The 19774-nt window shown below is 34.1% G+C and overlaps 1 protein-coding gene across 1 annotated transcript; it reads left to right on the top strand.

Annotated features, from left to right (window-relative positions):
• The first annotated feature begins 715 nt into the window (after positions 1-715).
• On the top strand, positions 716-18780 carry LOC106108651 (membrane-bound alkaline phosphatase-like). The gene is made up of 8 exons (XM_013289905.1): positions 716-832; positions 5179-5471; positions 11522-11714; positions 13393-13562; positions 15352-15522; positions 16051-16216; positions 17129-17449; positions 17540-18780. Exons 1-8 carry the CDS (start codon positions 772-774, stop codon positions 17833-17835), a joined length of 1671 nt encoding a protein of 556 aa, XP_013145359.1. The 5' UTR covers positions 716-771; the 3' UTR covers positions 17836-18780.
• Positions 18781-19774: the final 994 nt, after the last annotated feature.

The following is a 19774-nucleotide window of genomic DNA, read 5'->3' as shown; positions in this document are numbered from 1 at the left end:
CATAGTTTGATTTAATTTTACATATACTCGTATTTACCATTTTTTTTCTGTCTTTAGAATGCTCCTCATTATATGTTTTGCGACATATTATGTCTTAAAAATCAAACATAAGTAATGGCTTCTGCATGCGTCATTGTTTTAACAAGTGAAGGAGTGTTTTTTTTTTCAATTTATAACTTATTGTTGTACGTATCGTCTTACGTGGATCATAGCGAATATACTTTTAAATAGATAAATTATTAGGGTATTGTTCAAAGTGTTTCTGTTCATAAAAACCTTACTTGAAGATTCAATTGATTCATAATTATATATTTTATTTCTTTCGTCATTAACAATATGAATCTGAATAAAGGTGTGTAAAATCATCTTAAAGTATAACATAATTTAGTGGTTTTCTTCCAGTTTTGTTGAATTAATACAGTGCTACATGTGTTCTAGAGCCCATAACTTATTTCTTTCATCAATCCTCCGCTTGCTTGATTTTAAGAGGTTTTGTTTTATTTGCAACACTTAAAAATAGCAACAGTAGCAGGCAGTATATAGTGTACTTAGTTACCGAATTTCTCTATTCTATATTGGAGTAAGTATTTTATTTATTAAGGTTTTTACATATTTATAATAATAAATATCACTAGTAAATAACGGATTAAAAAGTCATGGTATAAAATGGTGGTTGCGCACGAGTGGTCGAAGTCCACAGTACAGTGGTCGTCTGTGTTCAGTTCAGTTCAGTTCAGTCGGTGAAGCCACGCGGTGGCGTTCAGTCGTGAGATGGCGTGCGCGCATCTCCTCGTGTTGGCGCAAATCGCCTTCGCCGTAATTATATTCGCAGGTTTGTTTAAATTTAATAGATTAAAAAAATAAGGTTTTTAATAAATACAATTATATTAGACGCTATTTTTTAGATTAAAATGATTCTAGGAATTAAATAAATCTATAAAAATGAAAAAAAAATTAAACCGTTGTAAAGTGTAGTATGTTTTAATAGATTTTTAAATTTAGTTTTTACAAAAACCAAGATGGATATTTAAATCACAATGATGTACACTGATGAAAAAAGTCACGTTATTAAGGACATATTTAAGGACATTTTGAGGAACCATTTTATATGGATAAACATAGGATGCCTTTTAGACTAGACTTTTATATCTTAACTCACGTGGCCGTAAACAATTAACAAACGACTCGCAAAACTGCTAAAGGCTCATCTGAAAGCCACATCAGGTCCTTACAACCCTTATCCAGTTGTAAGAACATCCCTCCAATTTCATCGTATTATTACCGATGCTATTCTAATTATCCTGTGCTCTTTTATTAAAAAAAAATGATTTCTCTGAATTTATCCGACACAAACAATATAAAATTTTCATTTAATTATTGATTACATTGCCATAATTAGTTCACGTCAAAAATTGGTTCATTTACATTAGCATAGGAGAACAATAACATTTTCTTAACATTTCAAATGTCAACTGCAGGCAGCTCGCACCAAGGCTGGCGAGAATTTGCACAGCCAGTTAACAGCTGTTGTTTTAACGCAATCAATAAATAGGAATTAATTTTATTTCACTTTTATACTCAATAACATCAGAGACTATAAGACAATCACTTTTGTTAATATTCAAGTTGGATTTTTCATCGAAATAGGGACCATACAAACGATGTAGAGTAGAAAAAATACCCTTTAAATTAATTGCCGAATTAAATCATAATTTAAATCGGCAGAATTTAATGCAATTAATTTAAGAGCAAGCCTATCTACTTATATCCTTTGTGTGGTAGCTAATTCAATAAAAAATACAACAAAAAGGCGAATAAGAGGTAGAGGGAGGTAGGAGGTCGGATAGTAGGTAGACAGAGGTAATACATCTGGATATTCACAGTATAATCACTTAAATTAACTAACAACACCAAATTGACTTATTAAAAACCTGTCTGTTTTATCGTAATGACGTCATACTTTTAACATACTGGGCGATCGTCTTTTTTAGTGCTAATTAAAAGATCAAAACTATCGAATTTATTTTTTAAAAATAATATCTTACGACCTCGACTACTTTTACGCGAACTTTAAACAATTAGTAACCTATATGTTCTTACAGCTCTACATTTATGCCTAATTTCATCGAGAACAGTTTAGCCTAGTTTAGGCTACAGACCATAACAAACATCCATCTAAACTTTAGCGTTTATAGTATTAGTACGAATACTATAATTGTATATAATATAATATATAACTGTATATAATTGTATAATCTGTATCTAATTGTATCAAATAAATTTTTATTCTGTACCATCAGTTACTGTCACGTATGAATTCTGTATTATCTGTCATCATAAAATTAGATGCACGTGCGTTATCAATAATAATCTATTGATTATTTTACGAAATGCTGTCATTATCTCTTATAGATTTAAATCACGAAATGTATCTCATTCATTCTATTTTGTAATAACCTCAATGCTTATTTGTAGACGGATATAGAAGTAAATTTATTCCATTTTCTATACATTTTCCTTAACATATTAAAAAGTTGTTATTAATCTTATTAACTTAATGTCCTTCTTAAGTTACTATTATTAATAATGTCGCTTACAATTTATTATAACAAAAATTTTTAACAGTCGCCTTACAGTGGGTCAAAATCTTAGAAACAAATGCTTTCGTCTCTTTCTTGCACCTAGAAAAATATGAACCAACAATGTCTTGTACGGATGTTTCGGGCGTGGAAACTCATTCTAATATTAAAGACACAAGGAAAAACTAATTTAAAATGTATAGAATAATAACATAACCAAAAACAGGTTCACGTGATAAAAGCGTTTTTCCTTTTTCTTGCTATTTTCCCGTCATTTCTCATAGACGTTTTCCTTCACACGACTCGCGGTGCATTTAATTCTTTGTACATACGAGTATTTACTTCTAATATTTTCTATGAATAACACTTGTTTGATAATGTTTCCCAACACGTCATATGGTGTATGATCTGGAATTCCGCGCTAGGGCATTTCATATATGAGGATAAATGAACAAATTAAAGACTAACAAAGTCTTACTTATTAATTAATAATTATCGCTAAAAGGTGCAGAAATCTATACTATTACAATAAAGCGTAAACACAGACTTCTTTGTTGCCTAAGATGTCAGCAATTACAGCATATTTTTGAATAATTCTTTTGTTAATAAAAATCCCTACACTTGCGTCACGCTTTAGGCTATATATATTAACTTCATTAAACTTAGGGGGTAAACATTTTGGATAAAAACCCTAATGTGAGAAAGAGACTATAAGTTGCTGCCAACATCAAAGCAGCAAGGTTTGTCATGTCATGTCATTTTGACATTTGTAATTGATAATTTGACAAATGTAAACAATAAAATATAATTTTCATAATTTCATGCGGATGAAGTCGGTCGGGAACAGCTAGTATTATATAACTATACCACATATTATTAGGTTTTAAGTCGTATTTCAAGTGGTAATTATTCACATTACTGATTAGATAATTGTGTCTTAAAAGCGCTGGTCTCAATTTTATTATCTTAAATCAATTTTAAGTATACCTCGATAGTATTCGTATTTTAAAGAACCTCTTAACGAGCTAACTAAAGCATAATGCGGTTAGTCGAGTACCTAGTAGTTTAGGAGCTAAAGTAGATTAACTCTCGTCTAACAGTGGTAGAGCCCGCTTTAACATCTTCGCACGAATGGGTCGGCTCGCCCGGTGTAATACCACGACCACACAGAAACCAGGCGTGAAGTGGAAGCAATTCCGCGTTGCGTCTGATGAGTGTGGTGCCGGAGGCCTAATATTAGTCCCTTTCCCTTTCCACCCTTTTCTTAAGAGGAAAGGATGGAAGATAAAGTGGATTTGACGGTGGAGGAGACGCATAGGAAGGATGGATTCAGGTAGTCGCTTGCTCGTTTGCCACCTTATATTATAAAAAAAAAATATTATCAACTCTACTCCACTAAATGTCTCGTATTCAGACACATTTTAGTAACTAAACTACTTTTTTATTTTTATAGGCGGTTCTATGCTGCCCTCTCGTACCCCTAACACTTGGATCAGGGATGTTGCTTACTTTTTCCTATTTTCAACATGATATCATTGTTATAACTTAAACTTTTTTAAAATTTACGATATTATACTTGTCTTATTTCTAAATATCATTTTTTGCGCTACATATTTACATTTTTTTTTAAACTCTTAACTGAGTTACTTCTCTATTAAATTACTAGCCTATCTATATAGGTATCTTGGTTTGCTGAGATCGCTCCCAGAGATCGGCAATATAAAGGGTTTTTTTGAAGTTCTTCGGAGGGCTCAGTTGGCTGGAGTAATCCATGTCCTATTCTTACGCTAAATACGCGCCAGTCGTGGAGTTGCGAAAACGTAGCCCCTACTACTACTAGCGTAGTGTGAACTTGGCATTAGATAAACATATCCTAGACCTGTTATGTATTCTAAGCATTTGGTAATAAAATTGCAGTAATCGCTTTAGTTTTTCGAAATAAAAGATGTGTCTGTTCTTTGATGCTAATATTCAAGTCGTTTGACCGAATTTAAAGAATGCGAAGAGAATAATAATTTAGCATGTTAGTGCGTTTTGAGCTTGAGGCAACATGACTCGGATCATGTAAAACTAAGGAATTAAGAAAAAAACAACCTTTATTGACTTACGCGTATCTTTGTGTTTTGTTTTAATTTGAATTTTCCCAAGGGTTACGAGTAGGAATATTTTAAATGATGTACGGAGAAAATTCTCGCCTTTAGCTCTTAAAAGTCATATGTTTTTAAATTTCATATAATGAACAAGGGCAATAACATCCACCTGATAGTTGTAATTTAATACACTCGTATATGCGAAATAAGATATTAACCAGTACAATTACATCAAACGATTTAATATTTAAATCAGCGCCATCTATTTAAAACCAAAATAATTGACTAAACAAAACATAAAGTGTCTGAGCTAAAATTCAAATCTTACTAACATTATAACTGCTAAAGTTTAGATGGGTGTATGGATGTTTGTTAGAGATCTCGATAAAATTTGTCATAGACGAAGAGGATTGTCTGGAAGAACACACAGACTATCTCCTTTTTTTAATTCCACGCGGACGGAGTCGCGAGCGAAAGCTAGTTAACACATAAATATTCTTATTTTACAGAAGACGTACCGAAACCAAAGAAGGTATTGGATACAATAATGAACCCAGTATATATCCCGCCAGAGGAGAAGCATGGTTCATACTGGAAGAAGTCAGCAGCGACAACCCTGAAAGCAAAGCTACACGAGACGAAGAATATTAATAAGGCGAAGAACGGCATCATGTTTATTGGCGATGGGATGTCACTGGCCACTGTAATGGCGGCCAGGACTTACGGAGGACAAGTGGAACAAGGATTGGGTGAAGACAACATTTTGGAGTTTGAAACATTCCCCGTAACCGGACTGGCTAGGGTAAGTGACTTTTGTAAAAAAAAAAATTACCTACAAACTTTCGATACTAATACAGAAGAAACCATGCTGATATTGCCTGTCGATTTAAAAGGAATGAAATTGATAACAAATTTTGTACCCGTATAGACGAATCTTATGGTATCCTACTAAATGTCCTGATAGTTACTCATTACGTAAAAGATTCACGAACATTTTAAAAATTACATACGTTGTCGCGAAAAAAATCTGTGGCATTTATCAATTTCTTGCATAATCCAATCAATCAAAGTTAAGAAGTTGCATAACATTCTAAAATGAAAAAAAGATTATTCGTTAAACCGACTTTGGAAGTAGATTATCGGCTATTGCATAAACCTGTGCTAAAATAAAACAGCTTGTATTCGAGTGGCTGCGTTAATACCTGACCTGGCGAATTTAGAATTACATAATATATTTTTTGCATCTTTAGAAATATAATGTTGCTGGTAAACTTTATCTAATCTGTTGCATCAAGAAGTTATAAGTTTTTTTTCTTTTATTATATACATCCTGCTAGAGGAGATCTTTAGTTTATAATGCAACCAAAACTATGTATACAGGATGTTCTAAATTATCTTACTTGATTTAATATTACTTTTTTCTTGTTAATAATATTATAAAGACGATAGTTTTGATTGATAACTGCTTGTCTGTAGCCCAAATTACTAAACGAATCTCAATGAAATGTGGCACAGATGTAGAATATTATCTGTAAAAACACATAGGCTACCTACTTTTTTTTATTCTACGTGGACGAAAATTAGTTCTATTAAAACAGTCAATTTTTTGCATACTTTCTGGATATTTTTGTCAATTTGTCGACCCCGTTGGCATAGCCAGGCTTGAATCTTTTCTGATAGCTGATTGTTTCAGCAGAATAATCTAAGTACAAATTCTTTTATGCGTCTAATCGTTTTTGTCTCATCGTATCAATTTAATAATGTAGAAATTAATGCCTTTTATAATTGTTTATCAGCAATACTTGATTATCGGATTAGGCACATTTGTACAACTAATTGAGTAATATTCCCTTATCCTTTGATTAGATAGCTTTGTAGATGGTTTTTAGTACAATGACGTTGAAAATCAGTACAGAAACCTTTCATCACGTTTTATTTATTTTTATCGTTATTTTAGTATTATGACATTCTACACGGATTGATATCATCTATCTGTTTAGTCCACTGGCAACTTTCATTAACATAACCCCTACGCAGACATAAAGCCTACCATTTCCTCGAAGGCCGGCAACGCATCTGTAGTTTCTCTGGTGTTGCGGATGTCCATGGGCGTCGTTGATACTTCGGTGTACCTACCCGCCGTTCGCCCCCTTTAAATATAAAAAGATGAATTGCTCAGATAACACAGAGAACATAGTTTTTTTGTAAATCATGTACATATAAGTACTTGCAAAATTACTTGAATATTGCAGTCACGAAAGCTCGCGGGGGAAACACCGGAGCAACGGGACTTTACCCAATTATTGGTCGCTTAACCGGTTGCAGTTATTATTCTGCTCGAATTCAACCTCTTTGGTTGAAAAAGATTTATACATATTGCCGAAAATCATTGTATTGCGGCACACCGTGATCACGTAAACCTGATCTATCTTTTGCTGCTATTAGGATAGTAAAATTATTTGACCTGTTGTATTTTTCTTTGAATATAATCAAGTTAATATCAAACTGCAAGTCTATTGTGGAAAATGTTGCAATCATTTATAAAAACGTGAACTTGGTTTTCACCTTTTTTACTCTATAATATTGAATTTAACACGAAAAAGGGCCACGGATCAAAAAGGAAAAAAATTGTTTACTATGGAACTGTGTCATGGAGAATCGCTTTGGATCTCTTAAGTAAATATAATAATTCTTTTGTATATAGGTAATTTTTGCTTAGTATAAGGCTGGTCTAAGTAAAGACTTATTTCATATTCTCCTTGATATAACCAAATTTAAGAAGCAAGTTTTTATTAACACCTTAGTAAGGATAAGATTTACCGGATTTCAAGGTGGTTGAGTTGAACTAAAAGTAGACTTACGGCCAAATATTGAAACGACTTTTAAATAAGTGACATCTTAAATGATTAAGTCACGCTTGAACTCCAAAATAATGAACCTGACAATTTGAAGACTTCTTAAAACTTGTACAGTCAAGCATAAAACGTAAATTACCAAAACAGTGACTCGCTACAGTCTTTCGAGCGGAACATTACACGACAGTACGTAACGAGTAAGGCATTTTCCAAACAGAAGACGAAGTGTCACGATTTAGGAAATATTAGCGAAGGCTGTACAATACGCGATTTATTGAATTATAGAAAAAAATATCGCTTCAATATTTCCAAGACAGAAAAGTATTTACTAATGACTAGCATTCCAAAGACATAACACAAAGGTACAAAATTAAATAAACAATCACCTTTCAAAATGCTCGTATATTTGTTTATACCAAAAGTGTTTAATTCGTTTACCTTGCAAAATATTTCCTTATTAGATAATTATGGGAAGGGGTAGTAAATTAGGCAAGGGACACATAAGAAGGGTGGAAAGCTCTTTCTGTGCGTCCTCCCCATTAAAATTAGGCAACACATCTGCAATTGCAAATGCCTATGGTAAAAGGTAGCTTCGCTATTTCGACGCATCCAGGTGACCGCTAGTTCTCAACTAACCTCTCTATATCTACACACAACATACGTTTAAGCAATTACCGGACATATGATATAACCCAGATCGAATGCAACAGAATTAGCGTGGAGAATCTATTAAAGTTTATTGAATAATTACGATACTGCATTCATATGTCATTTCATCGCAGAGTATTCCTGATTGTAAGTTAAAAATACTCTTAATACTGTTAACAACATTAATCGATGGTTTCCTAGCTACGTTTAAACATTCGTTAGTGTTTTTATTCGATAACTTTATCATATGCGTACCTACGTAACTTGAGTTTTACTCATCTATCCAAACTTTCGCATTTATAATAATTGTAAGATGTAGGAAGAGGAAGACCGAAGAAAGTATGGATGGATTGTGTGAAAGAGAATATGCTTAAAAAAGGAGTGGATTCAGATATGACGGCTGATAGAGATGTATGGAAGAGCAGCACATACTGTGCCGACATACTGTGCTTACGGAGGGTAAGAGATAAGGGATCCACCTGGGATGATGATGTAAGATGTGCAAGTTAAGATCGGATCTGGATGTAATTTGGAACAGATTTAGAATGTAGTCTGTAAGGACAGATTATTTGATTTTTTTATTCCGCGTGGTTTTAGTTAAATGCTAGTTACAGAGAAATGGTTCCGTGATATTTAATTTCTTCGTATTTTAAATAAAGGATGTTTAAATTAACTCCCGGAAACGTACTCAATGTAACAAACAGTGCATGTTTTATTTTTCCTAATACAACGGGAAGGTTTCTATTGTTCTTTGACATTGAGAATTTCTTTACAACCGATTAGCATTCTCTATCGGTTTTCCTTCGTGTCCGTCCATAATATTATAATAAAGTTTTTGTAACAGCGTTTAAATATTTTCCTTTACAAATATTCATAATGGAGCATTAACAACTCATAATTACTGTCGTTAAGTTATCTATCTATACTAATATTATAAAAAGACAAGATTTGTATTTTTGTATGTATTGAAACAACTCAATAACTACTGGACCGATATTAAAAATTCTTTCACCGTTAGAAAGGTAATTTATCTGTGAGTGACATAGGCTATTGTTACGTATTGGGAGTATTGAAAGATAGCTTGCTTAGCACAGACTGTTTATTTAAGTAGCTGTCACATAGACGGCGGGCACAGCCGCCAGTTCGGAAACACGTTCAATACATACACATACACAACATCTATATTTTTTAATATCACGCAGGCGAAGTCGTGAGCAACAGCTAGTTAAATATAATTACGTTCTAAAATGTAGCTAGAATATAAGTTTGCTGTAGGACATTCGATAAGTGGGAAGCGAATATAATTCTTTGACTACATCTAACTTACTGTTACAAATGCGAAAGTTTAGATGGATGGATGTTTGTTAGAGTTTGTAGTCAAAACGGCTGAACGGATTTTAATGAAATTTAATATAGATGTAGAGGATAGTCTAGAAGGAAACCTAGACTCACTTTTGTTTCTTTTATTCAACGCGGACGGAGTCGCGGGCAGAAGCAAGTATGCTATAAATACAACAATTTTCACTTTCAGTTGAGTCAAGGTTTAAACAAGAACAATTGTTGCAGAACATGTTTTTATCAATTCACTTTTGCATTATGTAAATTTTATTGATAACGACTGTCACGTTTTATGTAGACTTAATTCATACTTCATACTAATCATACTTAATATTATAAATGCGAAAGTTTAGATGAATGGATGGATGGATGTTTGTTAGAGTTTGTAGCCTAAACGGCTGAAAGGATTTCGATGGAATTTGGTATAGATGTAGAGGATAGTCTGGAAGAACGCACAGGCTACTTTTGTTTTTTTTTAATTCCACGCGGACGGAATCGCTGGCGAAAGCTAGTGTCTAATATTTGTGTACAATAATAGCAATAAATCAATCACTTGTGTTATTAAGGTACTAGCTTTCGCCCCCGGCTTCGTCCGCGCGTAATAAAAAAACAAAAGAAAGTAGCCTATGTGTGCTTCCAGACTATCCTCTACATTTGTGCCAAATTTCATCGAGATCCCTTCAACTGTTTAGGCTACAAAGTCTAATAAAAATCCATCCAGCTAAACTTTTGCATTTATAATATTAGTAAGATTTATTAAAATAAAAGTCTCGAATAAACACCACATTTATGCGTGGATTTTAAACACTATATTAAATCAATTTCAATAACACTCATAAAAATGATGAATTCGAACTCAAGACCTTCAAATCTAACCACTGAGCCGTAATGGTGATAATATTAAGACAACAAAAGGAAACGTAGAAGGAAATAATATCGCTTACTCGTCGACACGAACCAAGGTTAGTTGACAATACTATGGTCTTGGCAGTGAGGATTCAAAAGAGTTGTCAGTCATCATGTATGGTAATTATGACCATTCAATAAAATCTTCAATTACTATTGAGCTGAAAATTCTAGACTAGCATTTGAAGACATACGTCTATCACGTTTAAATAACATACGTAATAGTGAAAAACTATTCGATTTCTGTTAATGGTCAGGCATTTTAAGTGTCTTTGAAGTTATACTTAGAGGACACGCACATTTTTGACTAAACTAACACAACCGTTTAGTCTAGTTTCTTATGAGCTTATATGTAGGTGCGGACATTACTCGATTTTTAGTCACTGTTGTTGAATGAGTTGCGAAACAATCGACAATCGCACAACAGTTGTGCGATGTATTAGTCAAAATTGTGCACCCGATCTTCATCATCACCAGCTCCACTATACGTCCCCACCGAGGGGCTCAGAGCCTACCCTAATACGGGGTGACTAGGCCATAGTCAACCACGCTGGCCCAATGTGGGTTGGTTGACTTCACACATATCTTTAAATTTCTTCTCCGATATGTGCAGGTTGCATCACGATGTTTTCTTTCACCGTGAGAACGTCTGGTAAATCATGTACATATGAAAATTCGAAAAATCGAAAATCACATTGATACATGGCGGGATTCGAACCCAAAACCTGTAGATTACAAGTCAAGTGTTTAAACCACTGAGCCACCGATGCTCTAACTGAATATTGGTTGATTTATTCAAAGCTACAAAAACTTTACAATCAGGTAAACTAACTGCCTGAAAATATAGTCGTTAAAACGTTTTGTTACCAAATATGTTTGAATCACTAATACGTGTCTAATTGTTTTTTTTATTGTACTGTCGTTTGTGCTACCTTATTGGTTAAATGTGAGTAAAGGCAGAATTTGTAAAGGCAATTGTCATATAATGGAGCACCGTATATTTCCACGACTGTACTTTCTAATTTTATCTTCTCCGTCAAAAATATTTACTAAAAACTAACAAACCATACTATTTAAATATAAACTAAATATTACTATTTTTCAGACGTACTGCATCGACGCTCAAGTGCCGGATTCCGCGTGCACGGCCACCTCTTACCTTACTGGTGTGAAGACAAAGTACGGCGTCATAGGGCTTGACGGCAACGTGACTAGAGGAGCATGCCACCCGCAGCTCCACGAGAAGAATTGGGCCTCGTCTATTGGACAATGGGCTTTGGATAGTGGCCTGGATGTAGGTAAGCTAAATAAGAAGTCACTCTTTAATAAGCTTACATTTTTAAAGTTCTTACATACCGGAATACAAACAAAGGACGATCGTTTACGAATTGTAGTTAATGGCGGGATTCAAAATAAATCGGATACCATTCTACGTATACAGGGTGTCCCGTAATTAATGGACAATCTTAAAACCCACTATACACCTATCACACGTTCAGAAAAAAACAATCGTAACCCTTGATGTATTGTAGGTGGTTTCAGGATTATCCATATAGGGACATCCTGTATAGATTCTCTTTAGATGAGTTTACACTTCTTAAGCGAAGAACTGGTAAGACGAGAACTGATATAACCCTGAATTACGATTATTTGGTCCATTATTATCTCACCTTTTAATATAAAGGATAACAATGTTGTCCTATATTAAGTAAAATAATCAAAAAATTACATATCTATGAAGAGCACAACTTTCAAGGACGTGTATTCAAAAGATGCATTACAAATGATATGGGAAATGTTACTAAATACACTAGTTAAATTCACAACCTAAGCTGAACCGTCATAACAATGCACGATAAAAAACAAGGATGGACAAAGAGTAATAAACCAATCCCATTGAATGAAATAATATTTCAATTGATTTACGTCACCACTAACGTATAATATGAACAATTTGTAGTTAAGGTCACTGTGAATTTAGATCCTTAAATCTGCAATCTTTTTTTTTTTTATAACATGAGGTGGCAAACGAGCAGGCGGCCACTTGAATTCGCCAAAATGGCGAAGCGACGGCTGCCCATAGACATCCGCAATTGCAGATGCGTTGCCTACCCTTATCCGACGGAGGAGGAGACCCACATAAAGAGGATATTTCCCTTTCCTATGCATCTCCTCCGCCGTCAAATCCACTTCCCCTTCCCATCCTCTCCTTATAAGAAAAGAGTGGTAAAGAGAAAGGGACTTAAGTTAGGCCTCCGGCACCACACTCATCAGACGAAACACGGAATTGCTTCCATTTCACGCCTGTCTTCTGTATGGTCGTGGTATTACACCGGGCGTGCCGGCCCATTCGTGCTAAGATGTTAAACCGGGCACTACCACTGTTAAATCTGATAGATTAGATTTCACCCGCAAGTCCGTCCGCGTGGAATTAAAAAAAAAAAACAAAGTGAGTAGCCTATGTGCTCTTCCAGAATATCCTCTACATCTACACCAAATTTCATCGCAATCCGTTCAGCCGTTTAGGCTACAAACTCTAACAAACATCCATCCATCCATCCATTTCAACTTTCGCATTTATAATATTAGTATGAAGTATGATAGTTGAGAATTAGAGCGGACGCACATCTTTGACTAAACTATCGCTTGGCTGTTGTGCGCAGTGTATTCAACTGTTTAGTGGCAAAACTAAAAAGCGAATAAGCGCACTTCCATATAAGCTCGCACGAATAAAAGTGCGACTAATCAGTTGTGCGATAGTTTAGTTCGTATATACCATAGCAAATTCGACATATTGTCTTTGACTGACACTTAAAAAAAAAAACAGTTTATTCACACCGTGGATAATATTTACAAAAAAAAAAAAACAAATAAAACACTTCGTACAATTATGAATGCACACACTGCCATCTGTCAATACTCCGTGATCGAGGATTTTGTACTAGATCTTGTCTTCTAAATTCTATTTAATTCTAGGTCTTGTGACAACAACGCGGGTAACCCACGCGTCACCAGCTGGGATGTACGCCCACACATCAGAGAGGAACTGGGAGAGCGATGCAGACGTGCCAGATGAATGCTTGTCTCTGGGATGCCGGGACATCGCATACCAACTCATAATGAACAATCCCGGTCGACAGTTTAAGGTAGGAGCTCTTTTAATAATTCAAAAAAAAGCTACACGTATCTTACTAATATAAATGCGATGGATGGTAGTTTGTTAGAATTTATAGCATGAACTGCCGAAATGATCTTTATGAAATTTGGCATAAACATAGAGGTCTGTTTAACATAGGCTACTGTCTTTTATTTTTTAATCTCACACGGACGAAGTCGCGGGCGACAGCTAGTCTAGAATAATTATTCAATATTAAATATGAAACATCACTTGAGTCAACAACATCATGCGATTATGTTTATTTTATTAACGTTTTAATAAACGCTTTACTATAAAATAAAACAACTGATTCCACTTAGTCAAATTTGAACTTTAATCTTAAAACAATAAATATTTATTTAGCACAGCATCATGAGCACCATAGCAAAAAAACGTGAAACAAAATTTTCATGGTATAAGCAGCAAATTCAATTAGGTATATAAATCTTAGTCACTGGTTGATTTTTACTTCTGACTCCACCAGCTTTCACTATTACTTCGGCCACATGGAAAAAAAACTCACTTTATTTAGTCTGTGCGTTATCTCTAACTAGCTGTTCCCGTGCAATTACAAATGTCAAAATGACATGACAAGATGACAACCTTGCTTCCTTGATGTTGACAGCAACTTATGGTCTCTTTCCCACATCAGCGTTTTATCCAAAATATTTACCCCCCTTAGTTTAATGGCGTTAAAATTTATAGTCTAAAGCGTGACGTAAGTGTAGGGCTTTTTATTAAAAAAAAGACTTATTCAAAATATTCTGTGATTGGTGACATCTTACGCCACAAAGTAGTGTGTATTTACGCTTTATTATATTAGTATAGAGTATAGATGTAGAAGTACGTTTCAAACATCTCCCGTTCAGCAAGATTGAAGCGGCGTGAGGTCCTAGTAATCATAACTAACATGAGAAAGTTGTTACGCCAGTAATACAGTAGTCAGTAATCTAGAGTTTACTGTCCGATTGATTGCACTCCTAACAAATGTATAGATTAACAAGTAACTTTAGATCGAGAGTTTTAGCAAACCTTATTAAATCCTCATTTGCGATGTTGACCTTGGTACAAGACATTACCGTCACCAGCCTGGTAATTGACGCCTTATCTCACAGTCATTACACTCTTCATTATTACGTGAATGTACAATGTTTTTATACAAAACATTTGATACTAACTAATCTAACAATCGTATACCTGTCGACAACAAGAAGCACAAGTTGTATTTGAAATCGTCACATTGTTTTCAAATTCCGTAATAATTTATTCTTACTTTCTTTATTAAAAAATACAGAAAACAAAACGATCCAATACGAATTTAACTAAAATATAAAATGTTAAAAGAACACAATCGTATGAGATTATGAAGTATTTGTGTTACGAAACATGCAGCCAAATATTTCTGCCAGAACAGGTTTTTATTCGCAAACGGTAAAAAGCAGGGGTTGAGTGATTGCTAAATAATGGCCAGTGAACGTTGAATTAAATGCGTCTTGTATTATTCATGTTTATTACGTCCCCGAGGCTAAGACCAAACCGTTTAATAAAGATATCTCATAAGTTTTTAACTTTTAAATCCAAATAAAACATCACTGAGTACATTAAATGATAATTATTCCATTCTTCAAACAATAAGTGTGCTAAGAGACGTCGCCATTTTTCGCATAATATATCTACAAGAGTATGAAACTTTCTATTGGATTCCTATGCAAAAAAGACACATGTATCACAGTATTCTTAAATAACGTTATAAAAGTATCAAAATTATCAATTTCCAGGTAATAATGGGCGGTGGAAGGAAAGAATTCTTCCCCAACACGACCAGTCTGCTGCTAAACGGTACGGGAGTGCGGCTTGACGGCCTCGACCTGGCGGAGAAGTGGCACGAGGATAAAGTAGAGAAGAACGCCTCTCATCAATACGTCACCGACAGAGCTGAGCTGTTGAAGGTATGCACTATATATTGGGTTACTAAAATTAAAGCTAGCCTTAGGGAAACAGCAATTTTAGAACATCGGTGACGTATCAAGATTATATTTTTATAGGGGGCTATGTTGTGGTATGGACATAATGCGACGAAACGATGGGGACATAAACCAAAAAGTGTTAAGATTGACTGTGGATGGCTACAAAGGTAGAGGAAGACCGAAGAAAGTATGGATGGATTGGGTGAAAGAGGATATGCTTAAGACAGGAGCGGATTCAGATATGACGGCTGATAAAGATGTATGAAAGAGCAGCACATACTGTGCCGATCCTCCGTTAGGGATAAGGGCAAGTTGATGAGTGAGAAAACTCAATTATCTAACTTCTTTCTTAAACAAATGTCAGCTAACTTAAACACCATTTAGGTCTAATAAAACAATTCCTGGTTCTAATTTCACTTTAACAACGGACAATATTATTTCTGTTACTAAATTGGTTTCATAGAATCTGGTTAACTACCTATGTCATACTATTGGCTACTCTTCTTCCAGGTATTCAATTCTGATGATCTGCCGGAGTATCTCCTTGGACTATTCAACGATGATCATATGGAATACCACTTGAAGGCACACAATCAGCCCTCTCTAGAAGAGATGGTTGAAGTCGCCATTAAAATGTTAAGTAGAAGCGAAAAAGGATATTTTCTGTTTGTGGAAGGTGAGTTTTACAAAAGACTATTAAAGCAACCATTCTAATTTTTTTGAGATTTATTTGACCTAACAATTTACCAAATAATTGTTCTTCTTCATCCGCATAAAATTATCAATTGCAAATGTCAAAATGATATGACATTATGACAAACCATGGCAACCTTGCTTCCTTGATGTTGGCAGCAACTTATGGTCTCTTTCCCACATTAGGGTTTTTGTCCAAAATATTTACCCCCTAAGTTTAATGGCGTGAAATATACAGCATAAAGCGTGACGTAAGTGTAGGGATTTTTATTAAAATAAGGATTATTGAAAGTGTGTATTAATTGCTGACATCTTAGGCAACAAAGAAGTGTATGTTTACGCTTTATTATAATAGTCAAGATAGTATAGATATAGATTAATCTGTACAAAATGATTATTTGCCTTTACCTAACGATAAAACAGCGGGATTCAATCAACATTAAATCTGTGATCATTAAAATAATTATAAATTCCACAATGGCTCTTAGACGAAACCAATTACTAGTGGCATTGTACCAATAACTTCTATTACCTTTATTTATTTTATCTCGTAGTGTAAACACAACTTTATTATTTTTCGTCCAATGACACTGAACTGGTTACACCTATGTATTTTATGAAAATCTTACTATTAATTTCATAGAGGCAAAACTGTAGATTGATGGATGGGTGTTTGTTAAAGTTTGTAGGCTAAACTGCTGAACGTATATCGATGATATTTGCGATATAGAGGATAGTCTGGAAGAAAACATAGGCAATTTAGTTTTGTTTTAATTCCACGCGGATAGAATCGTGGGCGAAAACTATTATCTGCTCAAAACATAGACCTAGTATGGCTAGATGTTTGGTAACAAATCTCGAAAACCAAACTAAAAGTTGTTATTCAATGTTCCAGGTGGAAGAATAGACCACGCACATCATGACAGCTACGCTCGTCTGGCTCTCGACGAGACGGTGGAATACGCCAAAGCTGTAAAGAAAGCTAGGGCTCTGACTGATGAGAGTGATACCTTGATAGTGGTCAGTTCAGACCACGCGCACACAATGACTGTAGCAGGTTACCCCTCACGAGGTAATGATATCCTGGGCGCTGTAGACACTGCAAAAGGATTCGACGATAAACCTTACACCACTATCAGTTATGCTAACGGTAAAGCGCCATCTATTGCCGCAGATGGAAGAGTTGACGTTACTTTGCAGGATAGATTTATAAATGGTAAGAATCCTGATATACTTATACAGCAATATTAAAAACATGTGATAGATTTATCATTGTTCTGAAATCTTTGCTATTAAATTCTTACAGGCGCTTTGGACTATTCGTATCCAAGCTTGGTGCCGCTAGACTCGGAGACTCACGGCGGTGAGGATGTTGCCGTGTTTGCCCTTGGGCCTTGGCAGCATCTCTTCACCGCCAGCTATGAACAAAATGTGGTACCCCACCTCATGGCATATGCAATGTGCTTAACAGAAGATAAACACGACAACTGCAAAAGGCATAGACATTTCTGGACGTCCAGCGGTGAACACAATAGACCAAATGTATTTAGTTACGTATTAAGTATATGTGCTGTGATAATTAGCTTTAGATTTAGTTTTTAGGTTAGAAATAAAATTTTATGGCAATGTATACTTAAGTGAAAATCATCGAATTGTTACAAACATAAGCATTTACACGAATAATGTCTATTTAAGTCATCTCGAACATTCTTTGAGTCAGTGTTGAATGTTTTAAACTAGATTTTTCTAACGATAAATATATGGCACAAGGCATTGATGTTGGTTTAACCTAAAAATTGATAAATGAAGTACAAATATTATTAAGGTTGCTTTAGAGAACATTCCTGGATAGAAAATAAAAAAATGTCTATTTGTAAGTACAACTTTTTACAATTCCAAAAACTCGTTTTATATTTTTAATTGTTATATCGAAAACTGCAGGAAAGCTTAAGTAATTAACGCAAAACAAATATTTTTTGGTACAAAAAATGTTAAATAAAAGTGAAAATACTAAGAGTATGAACAATTCGGGTAAATAAAAATTTTAATTTTTTAGTGCATGCGTTTTCCGTAAGATGGCACTGTTATAAATCGTAAATGTTCTTTATTGGAGTTAGTTGGAAAATCGAAATAATAACAATGAATTAAAACAGATAACCTAAAAATTAGTGAGGAAAGCTGTAATAGCTAATGTAAAAAAAATTAAACGTTCAAGTGTGTATCGATATAAAATAAGACGAAACCGCTCAAAGCCGAACAATGTTTTTGTTTTTAAAAAAATATTAATTATGTGTTGTGTCGTGTTGTAGTTATTCGTATTTTTTAATTAATTCTGATATATCTTGATGCAAAATATAATTTGCATAGATTAAAAATGTAAAAGAAATTGTACAGAAATGTAACTTCAATTAACAAAAAGTATGGTTGTTACTTTATTCAAATGTAACTTAGATATAATTTATACTTGTAAAATTAAGATGGAATCATGTTATACATGTATTATTTGAACATCAAACAGGAAAACCAATAAGTAATAAAACATAATTCTGATAATAAATACTTTATTTACAAATTATCAAAATTGGACGTATTTTATTTATAACAAATTTTAATTAAACGTTAATAAAAATACCTTACTAAAGCACGAAAGTTAGTATTTTTGTCATAACACCTAACTTTAAGTTCACTAACTGCCAACTCATAAACAACTTTGTCACAACTTGACGTAAATCCCATGATTTCACAAGAAGGGCGCAAAATTAATATAGACAATAAGGACAAAGGCCTAGATTTACAGTAAATACCCTAGGTAACTACTCGATCGGGAATTCCTCATATCAACGGGGAATTTAAATGACAACAAAGCTATGGAGTAGTGCTAGTTTTATTAGTGTTAAGAACAAAATTAGTACCATGCTGTAGAATTGGCGCAACTCTAGATTATCGGCATAAATGTCACGTCCCTGGCTGACAGCTGTCAATGTCACTAGAAGTATGGATAGATTGGCGCGCATCCAAAGTCTTGACGAGAAGTGTTGCTCTGAGTTTAAAGCGACAGTATCAATTAAATAAGTTGTCTAAAAAAGTTAGCATTTTTGAGTTAAATCAGGAACAACAATGAAATATTTTTCCTTGTAACATAAACATAGCAAACTAAAGATAAAAATGCAACATTTAAGTCTGAATAAACTAATAAATAAAGTACAAAATGTTTCATCTATAACAGACACTGGGCATTTCAGGAGATACCATTTACTATTTACAGCGTTTTTTTTTTATAGTCTTACTAAAAAATTCATAACAATATAATTTGATAACGGAGAATAAAAAGCATTGAGGTCGAGGTGGGTCGAGTCCACAGGGAAAGTGCTTTACAGGGTCACTACGTATTCAACATCTATTATTTTAATAAAACTACACATGCAAAAAAAATTTAACACCAACAAACACTTTTAAAATCACCTCATGTAATAAATTGACATCAACACAATCCTGACATAAAAATAAATGTGAACATTTTAGAAATATTTCCCGCAAGCTA

This window comes from Papilio polytes, unplaced genomic scaffold (assembly GCF_000836215.1).
Source record: "Papilio polytes unplaced genomic scaffold, Ppol_1.0 DF821511.1, whole genome shotgun sequence".
In the NCBI taxonomy this organism is placed as follows: domain Eukaryota; kingdom Metazoa; phylum Arthropoda; class Insecta; order Lepidoptera; family Papilionidae; genus Papilio; species Papilio polytes.
This window is presented reverse-complemented; position numbering and strand designations above follow the sequence as displayed.

Excerpts from the sequence above, each read along its gene's own strand:
- LOC106108651 (XM_013289905.1), top strand. The coding sequence starts at position 772 with ATGGCGTGCGCGCATCTCCTCGTGTTGGCGCAAATCGCCTTCGCCGTA. Across the intron at positions 11,715-13,392 it reads GGATAGTGGCCTGGATGTAG|GTCTTGTGACAACAACGCGG; the intron begins GTAAGCTAAATA and ends ATTTAATTCTAG. Across the intron at positions 13,563-15,351 it reads ATCCCGGTCGACAGTTTAAG|GTAATAATGGGCGGTGGAAG; the intron begins GTAGGAGCTCTT and ends ATCAATTTCCAG.